General features: G+C 38.0%; 1 protein-coding gene across 1 annotated transcript; it reads right to left on the bottom strand.

Moving 5' to 3' along the window:
- Positions 1–399: 399 nt before the first annotated feature.
- Positions 400–5,880, bottom strand: LOC149143284 (uncharacterized). Its single transcript, XM_089451756.1, has 2 exons — positions 5,191–5,880; positions 400–4,248 (listed from the first exon to the last, which is right to left on the bottom strand). Exons 1-2 carry the CDS (start codon positions 5,878–5,880, stop codon positions 400–402), a joined length of 4,539 nt encoding a protein of 1,512 aa, XP_089307882.1.
- Positions 5,881–12,746: the final 6,866 nt, after the last annotated feature.

Genomic DNA, 12,746 nt, shown 5'->3' with positions numbered 1-12,746 from the left:
TGTCTTCGACTTGTGAAAATGTAGAGGAGGTGCAGAGCATTGCCCGAAGCTGTGCAAATACAAGAACCCTGTCTGCGATTTATAATACCATGAAGAGTCCTCCCGATCACGAGTAGAGTCTGAGCAGATCTGATCTCGGGAGAGGGAAGATCTGAAGATTTGATATGGTTGCTGTTGAGGGGCGTGCTGAGAAGATGGGCACAGCCCCCGTTTCTGAGAATGTCTGCGCTGGTCAGATGGAGGATCCCGATGTGATAAAACACAATGATGGTAAACAGATCATGAGGGAGATTGGATTTTCTATGGAACCGGGTAGTGCAGTAGGGGGAGGGCTGGATGAAAAGGGGGTTGTACCTGCAGTGACTGAAATTCTTGGGAGGGGCAGCGGGAGAGGCCCGCTTATGGGATGTCTTTCTCGTAAACCATATCATTTTCCTTGACTTGACCCGCTTGCCTTTCAGTAGCCTTGTTTGCTTGTGCATCTGCTTCCACATTGTTTGCTCGTAGGATGTGCTTAAAGGTGGCTCCTCCAATAGTTTTGATATTGTCCATTATCCTTCCTTTGATGTTGTTTAAGGCTGCTTGATTGAACTCTTTCCCTGTGATCATTGCTGCTATGATGATGGCAGAGTCGCCAACGATCAGAAGGTTTCTTATGCCCAGGTTCCTGGCAATGGAGGTCCCCAGAAGGAGGCTGTATGCCTCTGCCTTATTGTTTGTCATGATGCCCAGACCCCATTCAAACGTGACTAAGTTTCTCCCTTGCTCGTCTTTGATAACTCCACCTGCTCCCGCTTGACCTGGGTTGTTCTTTGATGCACCGTCAAAGAAGAGGGTGGGTCTATTTTGCTTTTGGATCCAATTTTTAACTTCTTCCTTCGTCCCTCTCAGTTTCCATTCCGGATGCCTGCTTCCTTTGTTTACTATTTTTTGAGTGCTTCTGTCGCATTTGAATTTGTTAGACCACTCTTTTATTTTTGCATCTGTCGGTTCCAATTCCTCCTGGGTTATACCGTTTGCCTCTATGGACTCAGAGATGAGGGCCATCGTTTTGGCTAGAACGCTGGAAGTATTAGGCTTTTTGTTCTTGAATATGCATTTATTCCTGGCAATCCATATATGCCAGCAGAGGTTGGCAGGGATACTATTCCTAATCCTTTTGGCTAGGCCCTTGCACTTGCCAGATTGAGGGAAGCTGTTTCCCCATTGTTTCTGGAAGAGAGTGGTCTGGTTGGGAAGGTCCCTGATGTTTAGAGGGCTGGTGATGAGCTTCCAGCACACTCTTGCGAAGGGGCAGTCCATGAAGAGATGGTTACTGCTTTCCTCTTCCTCCCTGCACATGCAGCAAATTGAAGGACCTTGAATGCCCTTCTTCCTGAGGTTTTCAGCAGTCAGGATTTTGCCATGTAGAAGGGTCCAGTTGAAACACTTAACCTTTGGCAGACATTCGGTTCTCCACGTTGCTTTGTGAAGTGGCCAATTGTTTAGAGCTGAGGCATTTTGCAGAACTTTGTATCCCTCTTTAACCGTATAGCTACCACCATTAGGGTCCCAAACGAATTTGTCTTCCACCATTCGGTTTGTTGGGGCTGAGCCTATCAGCGAAGTCTTGAGCTCGGCCCAGAGGTTCTTGAGGATCTCAGGGAGGGGGAGAGGTCTCCAACCTGTCCAGCAGTTATGATCCCAGAGAGAGATATCGTACAAGGTTTTGAGCTTTTCCTCGTCCATCCACCTTTGAAGGGGCCTATAATTGATGGGCGTTGCCCTTGCCTCCATGCCCATTATCCTGTCCTCCCATATATTAATATCTTTGCCATTACCCGGGGCTCTTGAAATGCAAGATTTGAAGTGAGGAAGAGTCTTTTTAATCAGCTTCCATACAGGAGTACACGGTCTTTCAATGATGTTTTCTGATAGGATGTTGCTATTGACCCCGTTTAAGTACTTCCTCTTGATGACCTCTGTCCACCAGGTCCCTCTCTCATTGAGAATTCTCCAAACCAATTTGTAGCCCATTGCCATGTTTGCTAGCTTTGGTATTCTGATGCCGAGTCCTCCTTTTTCTGGGGGGAGAATGACTTTGTCCCACTTAACAAGGCTGAACTTTTTTGTGTCCTGCTTTCCTCCTTTCCATAGGAAACCTCTGATAATCAACTCCATGTGTTTGTGGATGCCTGCCGGGGCAAGAGTAGTAGCAAATTGATAGATTGGGAGGGCTGAGAGTATGGCCTTTATGAGAATGATTCTGCCTGCCAGGTTAAGCCAATACACTCCCCAGCTCTGGAGTTTCCCTCTCAATTTCTCAATTAGTTTTGACCAGATCTCGGCTTTGATTGTTTCTTTGGCCAAAGGTAATCCTAGATAAGTGAAGTGGGACCAGTTCCCTTGGGCAGGGATTTCCATGATTATAGAAATTCTCTGGGTGATGTTTCTTGGGACGTTCCAAGTGTAGATCATACACTTGTTGTTGTTTAGTTTGCCTCCGGAGGCTTGGAGGAAGAGTTCCAATGCTTTCTTGAACCTTCGGGCCATTATGCTGGAAGCACCCCCTATTAGCAGAGTGTCATCTGCGAAAAGGGAGTGATTAATTCCCTTAGATCCTCGGACTATATCCACCCCTGTTATTTCTTTGATTTTTCGCTTGTTTTCCAAATGTAAGCTGAGGGTTTCAGCCATAATAATGTAGAGAAAGGGTGACAATGGGCACCCCTGCCTTAGGCCTCTGGAACTCTTGAAGGCGTTGCATGGCCTTCCGTTGATGAGGGGTGCTGTCCAATTGTGGGAAATGCATTCCATGATCCTGCTAGTAAAGTGCTCTGAGATGCCAAATTTCATAAGGACTGCCTGGAGGAATGCATGGTTAACCCGATCAAAGGCGTTTGCCATATCCAATTTGATGATCATGCCCTTCTCCTTCCTGGATATGCTGCTGTGTATTGCCTCCTGGATGAGGATGACATTATCCGTTATATGTCTCCTAGGGACAAAGCCACCCTGGTTTTCGGATATGAGGGAGGGAAGGACCTTTTTAAGCCTGTTCGCCAGGATCTTAGTGATGATTTTGTAGGAGACGTTACACAGGGAAATAGGGCGGAATCTATCAAAAGATTGGGGGCTAGGGTCTTTGGGGATAAGGGCTAGATGGGAGGACTTAATACTGCTACCCAGCTTACATTTTGCAAAAAAAAAATTTGCCATTCTGGCATAATCCTTCTTGATAGTTTCCCAATGGGTTCTATAAAAGGCCACTGTAAAGCCATCAGGGCCAGGAGCCTTATCCAATGGCATGCTGTAGATGGACTTTTCTATCTCCTCCGTTGTGATTTCCTTATCTAGATCTTTGTTTTGAGCCTCTGTGATTTTGCTCTCAATTATGTTTAGGAATTCCGGTTTTTCCATGTAATGAGGGTCAGCAGTTAGAAGAGTTTGGAAATGTCGGGACGCTGCTTCCTTAATCTCACCTTGCTCTGTTAAAACTCTGCCCTCAACTGATATTTTCCCAATGTTGTTCCCTGCTCTCCTCAATTTGATGCTATTATGAAAAAAAGAGGTGTTTTTATCACCTGATTTGAGCCAGAGGCACCTCGATTTTTGCCTTTGCTCTTCTTCTTCCACTCGATTCTGCTTGTACAGCTCCATGTACAGATCATTTTCTTTCCTTATGTCATCTTCTGTGTCTTGGCTTTTCTCTTTTTCTTGATTCCACTCCGCTAATTTCCTTTGGAGGTCGATTTTCCTTTTCTCTGCCTCTGTTGCATAGTTCCTCGCCCATTGCTTGATGGCTATCCGGAGAAGTTTTATCTTTGTTTCCCATACATAGTGCGGGGATCCTTTGATTTCAGTTGCCCAGGTGTCCCTTACCAAGTTCCTGAAAACCTCGCTGCTGTCCCACGCTCTGTTATATTTAAAGGGTAACGGTCCCAGGTTTTCCCTTTTAATCAGATTCAGAGCTACAGGTTTATGATCTGAGATAAAACCTTGTATAATTGAGCTTTGAATCCTTGAGAAGTTGACCACGATTCTTTGCTGGACTAATATGCGATCCAGCCTCTCTTTGATGTTGTTTTTACCGGTTCTCTTGTTTGACCAAGTGAATCGCCCGTTCTGAGGTGGAATGTCAACAAGACTGTGTTCTTGAATGATTTTTTCTAAAGCATCCCTTGAGGGGTCTGCGAAGAAATTTCCTCCCATTTTTTCATCTGCATTCCTTATTAAATTCAAGTCTCCTCCGAGGAAGATGTTTCTGCCCTGAGCATTCATTAAATCAGATGTGATTGACTCCCAGCAAGAGGCTTTTTCTCTGAAGTGGGGAGGGGAATAAACGTTGTATATGGTGTATTCCTCAGTCCTGGAGACGTTTTGCATATCTGTTCTTAGCCATCACCTATTCTGCCTGCTATCCTTGAGTTTCCATTTGTTTTTGTCCCATATTGTTCCTATTCCTCCTGAGGCCCCTGCTGCACTCAGTGCCATTCCTTCATAGCTTCTGCTTCTTTTCACACTGCTCTGGAATTCTTGTTCAGTTATTTTGGTCTCCTGAAGTAGTAGAAAGTCTGGGTGTTCCAATTTGAGAAGGTCGCTAACTGCATTAGTTTTTAGGGAGGAGCCCATCCCCCTACAATTCCAAGAGACCAGATTCATCATTTACTATATTTGTTGTGTGTTCCTCCTTTCTCCTTCATCTTCTCCCCGCTTCCTTTGGTCTTGTCTAAGTATGTATCCATTGGTTGTTGGGTCCCTGTTGCCATTTCTTTTGCTGCATTCTCATCCCTGATCTCTTTATTTGATTTCCTTCCAACTTTCCTGGGTGGATCAGTGGATGTGATGATTTCCTTCGTCTTGTTCCTTGTTAGGATTCTTTCGACCGTTGGGGGAGGGGAGGACTGAGGGGGAGAGGGAGGGGCTGTTCTGGGGCCTCTCGGTGAGGTGGGGGGGGGGATGGAGGGTCTTCTATTGATAGAGATTCGAAAGGGTTGGAGGAAGGGGGGGGGGGGAAGAACCAGATCCGGAGGGGTGAGAGGGAGGGGTTGGGGTTTCAGATGAGGGCTTTGAGGAGGTTCCAGGAGGGGGATTTGTTTTCTTCTTCTTAACTTTTTCCCATACTTCTTCAGGGGTTTCATCATTGTTTTCAGAGTTTATAGGTTTGTTCTTACTACATCTATTAGCAAAATGCCCGTATTCATGACATACCTTACACTTGAATGGCAGCTGTTCATAGTCCACTTGCTGAATGTGCGTCCACTGGTCGACCTTGAGTTTGATCGCTTCTGGTAGTCCTTTCCCCAAATCCACTTCTACGCATATCCGGGCACATGCGTGCATGTTTTCTCTTGGTTCCGATCTGTCGATGTATTTCCCTACTGCGTTACCTATAGCTTTCACCGATTCGTCTCCCCAGCAATGGAGAGGCAGATGGGGAAGACGGACCCAGACCGGGACAGCGCTGGGAACGTCCATCTCGGGGTCAAAGTCGGGAGTCCATCTGTTGAGGTAAAGTCCTCTGGTGTCCATGAAGTATGGGCCGTTCCTGAATATGAGATTGCGATCTTCCACCGTTTCGAAAAGGAAGGTGAAGAAACCCCTCCCGCAGAATCTTATTGCTATCTTCCCTTGGACCATCGAATTCCAGTTCCTTTCTACCCAGCGTTGGACTGTGCGGGGAGAGGGCCATAATCCCGTGAACTGACCTACCAAGCCCCGATCTGCCAGAGCGACGGCTGCTCTCCTCGGAAGGGCAGGAGGGAGCGAAACTTCTGGGATTTCATCAAGCTTCTTAATAAACTTTGAGGTTGTAGGGTGAGCTTTCTCATTGGAATTCTCTTGGATGAGGGAGGCAAAAGACTTCTCCAGATCCTCCTGATCATGGGTTGGGGGATCCATTGTAGGGAAGGTCAGAAACGCAGGGGGTGCTCCAGCGGAAAGCAGAGGGAGGGATGGGCCGCAGGCCCCCAAAGGAAACGGGCAGAAGGCCCCAGGGTGACAGGGAGGGCAAGCAGAGGGGGAGAGCAGCCCAGCAGCAGCGCTGCCAGGCGCAGGCGCTCAGAGGGTCAGGCTACGCAGCAGCAGAGGCCGCGGGGAGCAAAGCGCGCGGGTCCTTTTTTATAATTATTATTAATAATAATAATTTAAAATAAAATTACAATTTCATTATTTTTTTTATTTTATTTTTTACAATGTGAGATGTATTACACGGTAAGTGTTTTGATGTTTATTATGGATTGATTCTTATAAATGTTTATGAGTCATTTAATTTATATGATTGTATTAGTTAAGTTGAAAAGTAAAAATTGCATAACTACATTTAAGATAAATCTCAACTTTTTATCCTAAATACTTTTTTATCCTAAATACTATTAAAATTTAAAAAAATGTATAAATCCCTAATCTACATAGAAATTAAATGTCGTTCATCTATTAATTATAAATAATTAAATTACAATTTTAAAAATCTTAAATAAAATAAACCTATCAAATATTATAAATTATTAAAAAAAACTATCCTAATCCAATATGAGTTTTACGCAAGTTCAAATATAAATATGAGTTTTACCCAAGCTCAGATATAAAAATATATAAAGCTTAATTCATAATGGAAAAAACGTCAATGTATAATATGAGGGGACATTATTTTCATTGTAAATCAAATTCCGATGAAAACTTTAATGGATGGGATTTTATCATTGTTTAAAACCGTTTGTTCGTTGAGTGTATTTTAATAATATTTAAAATATGATTTTTTCAGCTTTTAAGTTGTGGTCAATATTTTATTAGATTTTTTTTCAGATTTTAAGTTGTGGTCTATATTTTATTAGAGAATTTATATAATAGAATGTTAGTGTAAAAACGGACCAGGCTATGCTTATGTTGTAATGATGTTTCGTAATTAAAGTGCAATATTAGAAGTATGGTAATTTAAATATGGAAATGAATTGAGAATGTGGGAGAAAAGTAATAATAATTTAGAAAAAATATTACATATATGAAATTTATTAATGAGATAAAAAATGGTGTAATTTTTTAATTTTATATGACATGTATATGGAAAAAAATAAAAATAAAGATATAGAGTTAGTAGATAAGGTAGTTTATGAATAATTTTTATAAAGTTAATTTTTTTATTTTAATTATTATAATTATTTTCTCTTTTTAGTTAGGGAAAAAATGAAACATTATAATAGCAATGTTTTTTTTTTTTTTAATGATTTAATTTTTAATATGTTGTAATCATTGTTTACGGTTAAAGTGGAGTTTTTGGATTTTTTTATAGCTTTTTTGAATATAAGTACTAACATGACATTTGATTGTTACTCTGGTGGTAAAAATATATCTTAATTTTCTCACAACATGACTTTTTTTGTACAAATTTGTTTTATAGATATTGATTCATTCCAAAGCTGTCAACAAGATTTTTTATATTTAAAGAATAAAATATGGAGTTTTGTTTTTTACATCTAAAGAATAAAATATGGAGTTTTGAATGTTGACTCTAAAAATTGTTGTTTATGACCTCAAATGTGCTTGAGGAGTTTTGGAACTTAAAATCACCTAATTAAAATATAAATGTCTCTAAAAACTTAATAAGAATATGATTATATTTTTTTATTAATTATTTGAATGGATAAAATTATATAGTGATCTATTTCAAATTAACAATAAAAAATAATGAATCTTAAAAGATTAGGCAAGCGTATTTGCTTAAAAACTAAAAAAACACATACACAAATTCAATATGATATCATAATTTTGATGATAAATAATATAAATCTAATAAAATAAAACAATAATGAAACACTTTAAATTAAAGGGCATATATTTCAGTTAATTTTTTTCCAAAATCCAACATAGTTTGTTGGAATCATAGGTTTGAATTGTGTTATCTACACAATCAAGTATCCCTAGAGTTTTTCATGGAGGTGAATTCATTCATGCATTCAAAAACACATTTTAAACAATTAAAAAACACATTCTCACCAAAAATTTTATAGCCAAATTTCTACTGAAAAACCAATACATCTAATAATTGAACTACCCTATTTAAATTTACGCTTTTTTTACCCTAAAAATCATCTCTAAGAAAAAAAATATTATAAGCATTAAATCTTAGAACATTTATATATTTAACATATATAATTAAACATCTACTACTTAAATTTAAATACAAACTTTATTTAAATTTAATCTTATGTTCAATTATAATGAAATCCATAACACTAATTTTAAGGTAAACACTTTGAGAGGGGAGGAAAACTAGAAAACTGATATGCATGGAGTCTAAGAAAAGCATATTTTGGGAAGAAGGGAGGGAAACTAGAAAACTAACAGGCATGGAGTTCAAGAAAGTAACAAACAATCTAGCACAATAGTATACATTGTCGTAAGGTTTAAACCTAGCTTGAAAATTATCACAATAAGGGATTCCAAAAATGTTATTTTCCAAATATGAACACGACTCCTTCACGCATAAAATTACTCCAAATCCATAAAATGATCTCGCATTCAAACATAAGATTGCTCCAAATCCTTGAAATGATCTCGCATTGACTCTCATCGCTCTCGGATTATAAAGCACCTAAAACATAAGATTACTCCAAATTCTTAAAATGATCTCGCATTGACTCTCACTGCTCTCAGATTATAAAGCACTTGTTATGAGAGATTTAAACACTACCTTGTAAATTGATGCAAGATTTTGTCATATATTTGTGTAATTATTTTCCCAAGCCTAATACATTTTTTTCAATATTTGAGATTATAAAGCACTTAATGATATGAGAGGTTTAAACACCACCTTGTAAATTGATGCAAGATTTTGTCATATATTTGTGTAATTATTTTCCTAAGCCTAATCTATTTTTTTTAAATGTTTGAGAGGATTTTTCCAAATTGTATTGAGATCTTTCCTTCTTCAGGAATAAATAGAGATGTAATATTCAGGTTACGGAAAGAAAGTTTATGAACCATTTGTAGTTTTTGTCTGATTTTCTTTTATTTTTTGTGCCATCATTTTTGGTATCAGATCCAGAGATGTGTAACTGTTGAGTTGAATTATTAATGTATAGATAAGTAGCTGCATCAAATCGTTGTACTAATAAGTAGCTGAGTGTTTTTTTTTGTCCATCAATTTGGTGTTGTACCCTATGGCATGTGTAATGACTTTTTCATGAGTAGATTCATAGATCTAGGAGCTAACGACATTGTTGTGGCCATAACACAACAAAAGAAACATCTTCCATAGTCGTCAAGAGGGAGACCTTTAATTTACGAATGTAATGACTTAACTCATACCATATCTATATAAAGTAGGACTATATAACTTTAGAAGGACCGTGCTGATCATTTACTCTGGGATACCAGGTAGGTGGTATGCCCTTGATATGCCCGAAAACCTAGCTTACCTTCAGAATCTGAAAACCAGATGTACGGAAAAATGAGTGAGAAAGTTGCTTACCCTAACAGAGCATTATTAGTTAAATGAGCCATCTTGGTGAATATTTGACAGTGGTCTAACCAGATTGATCTTTTGTTTTGATAATTATGAAAATTCCAGCAATATTTTGATAAATTCTTGTAGGGAATTTTGTAAATTCAGGTTGAAGTTGTTAAATTTTGAGATTTTGAGTGTCTAGAGATTTTTAATGGTGCTGAACCTATTTCCACTTTCAAAAACATGGTTTAAACACTGTTTTTGCGAGATTTGTTGAATTTGTTTTACCTAGATTCAACCAAAAATGGCCGGTCAATTCCTCCGACTCAGTAGACTTGTCTGAATATTTGTGTTTGTAAGGATTGAATGTGAATCTGGCTTTGTGGAAGTCGTCGAAAGGATTAAAGTTGTCATTTACTATAAATTCTGCATCGATAAGTGCTTACTAGCATGTAAGAGATATGCAACTGGGCATAGAGAAAGCACTGTGTAGAGGACTCATCGTTTCTTGAAAATAGATTTGCTGGTTTGTTTGTGAAGGGAATGATATTGTTGGATGGAATGTGAGGAGATGGTTGTGTGCAATCTAAGGTGGAGTCAAGCTTCTTGCGATTATGTGAAGGAAATATTGGTGGAGGAATCTAATGTACAACCTGCTCTGCTCATAGTCTAGTGACATCCATTGACAATTTCATGGTCTAATGAAACATTTCTTGATAGGAGTTTAGGTGCCCAATACAAATTATATATTTATGGGACATTTTGTTGATACATGGTAAAACCACATTATATATTTATGGGAAATTGTGTTGATACATGATAAAACCACATTGGAGTATTCACCATTCTTTTCTTAATAAAAGCTGGATATCCATCTCATATAACTCTTTTGTGGGAATCATAAAAGTAGATAGATAACTTAGGGATATGCATTTTATGATGAGCACCACTGAAAGCATGTGTGCTTGTTTGTTTGTTTTTTTTAATGGAAATATTAATTCTTTTTGAGAAATTGAATTGAACTTTGTATTGGTGATAAGTCAAAGATAAACACAAGGTTATTATTAAGTGCAAAAATCATAGAAGAGTGTGCTAGAGGTTGTGGATAGTTATGGGAAAATATTAAAGAATTTTTAAAAGCAAAAGAGTGATACAAAAGTTTAAATCAAGTAGAAATTTGAAGTCAAAAGAAGTATGTAAATTCAAATCTAGTTATTGTATTTGATGACAAATTAAAATTATGGAACATGTATGGATTCAAAGTCAAGTTGAGAGTCTATTAAATGTTTATGGTGAAGTTTAGGGTGTATGATAGGTTGTATCTAACACCTGATAAAGTCAATTCAAGGGTTGAAGTTGTAGATAAAATTGGCACTTAAGCAACCTAGCAAAAGCATGGCGAGTACATTGTGAAATACATGGATGGTAAAGGAAAAGGCTTATTGAAAAAAGATGTTAGGAATAATAAGTTGGGAAAAGAAAAAGAGATAGTTGAATTAAAGGAGAGACTTAATGTTATAATGGAGTTGATTCAAGAAGAATAAGAGAATGAAAACCAAAGTTATGGTTGGAATCTTAAGAAAAGTGTCAAATAGCCTATTAAGGAATTGATTCCTAGGAAATTGAGATATAGTATGGTTTAAAACAGAAGATGAATTCAAGGAAAGTTAGTGTGAACATCAAGAGATGCAAATTCCCTAATGTGAAGCCGAGGAAAAAACTATGCTTGGAGAGGAGGATATGAATATGGTTCAAGATAGAAGTCTTATGAAATTCTTAGAGTGTCCAAACCAACATGAGGAGAAGATGCAGAGACAAAAGAGTCTTAAATCTTTCAAATTGATAATTTGTGTTTGATTGCAGGTATTAAAGAAGAAGAATGATGCTAAGATGCAATGCTAATAAAATATGATCAATAGTTAAATCTTTTAGAAGAATTGTTATCTTAAGATTCATGAAGACTATATAGAGGTTGCAAAAGAACCAAGGGTTCTAAAGGAGGTTTATATGAAGGAGAAAATAGGTTATGCATATGTGAAAGATAAAGAGGAGAAGGACTAATAAGTTATTTCATGGTGGATTGATAAATAGAATGAAAATAAAATTATTGTGTTTTGTGCAAGTGCAAAAATAAATCGGAGTAGGCAGTCTTCCACAAAGAAACAAGAAGACAAAGTGTGGAATCCTGGAAGGTTGTAAGCAACGAAAATGCGACAACTAAGTGGAAACAACAAAATTAAGTTTGGGATATAGGAGCAAAAGAATATACAACAAAATGGCAACATATTGAAAATCATGACTATGAGGCCATAAAACGTTTGTACCATGTGAGTAGGATGCAAGAGCATCTTGCCATATATATATTCATAAGTTTAAGAAGTCTGTAGATATGCAAAATTCAAGAAAAAACATGTTGAATTGAAATTGATTGCAATTGTTTAGGATGTACTTAAGATAGGTTCCTAGGTTTGAGAGGATTCCTCTAAACTTCCTCCAAGTTTATAGGAGAGGAATTATCTCTTGATGTATTGAGATTTTTCCTTCCTCAAGAATAAATAGGGATGTAATGTTTAGGTTGGAGAAAGAAGAAAGGTCTCGAGCTCCTTAATAAATAAGTTTTATGAGCAACTTGTGGTTTATGTCTAAATTTTGGTTTTTATGTTTGAGTTTTGGTCTTTGGCGTCGTCACAAATCTCGCAACAAGGAGAAATTGTGGAACCATGTGGGTGGATGGATCCACAACCTACATCCCAGTTCCATGACCCCTCAAATCTCCACCCATTGATGTTCCATATCATGACAAAAGAGAAGAAAATGTGATCAATCAATGGTATGGGTTTTGTGCCACATGCATCCTCCATGATAAATAACTACTTGCCGCTCAGGCGCTGAAAGGAAACTAGAATAGTCTGCCTACTACTCCAAATTTGCAGTGGCATTAACTCACCCATGGGAAACAAAGGTTCAACAAAGGAGCAACATCGGGATGGATCAACTTGTAATTATAAGAACATAAAGATGGATCAACTAGCAATTATAAGAAGCATTGGGCTGAGTTACTTTGCCAAAGTAAGCATGGTAGAAATATCCCTAGACTTGCTTGAATTGATGGAGAAATTATTTCATGGAACATACAACATAGATAAATATGCATGCATTCTTGCTAGTGTTTGCTAGTTGTTGTTCAGTAGGGATAGTGGAGCCATTAATAGAGTTTTGATTATCATACATGGCACTCTACTAGTATCTTGGTACCCATATCTATAGAGGTAGAGCAAGGAAGAAAATGACAAAATGGAAGCAAGAGAAGGACCCAAGGGTG

The sequence above is a fragment of the Pinus tabuliformis genome, chromosome X, assembly GCF_031772625.1.
Source record: "Pinus tabuliformis cultivar Carrire ecotype Pingquan chromosome X, CPIR1, whole genome shotgun sequence".
Taxonomy (NCBI): Eukaryota; Viridiplantae; Streptophyta; class Pinopsida; order Pinales; family Pinaceae; genus Pinus; species Pinus tabuliformis.
The sequence above is the reverse complement of the archived record's forward strand: the minus strand, read 5'-3'. Positions and strand labels throughout refer to the sequence as shown.

Excerpts from the sequence above, each read along its gene's own strand:
- LOC149143284 (XM_089451756.1), bottom strand. The coding sequence starts at position 5,880 with ATGGATCCCCCAACCCATGATCAGGAGGATCTGGAGAAGTCTTTTGCC. Across the intron at positions 4,249-5,190 it reads AGCTGCCATTCAAGTGTAAG|GGCAGAAACATCTTCCTCGG; the intron begins GTATGTCATGAA and ends ATGAATGCTCAG.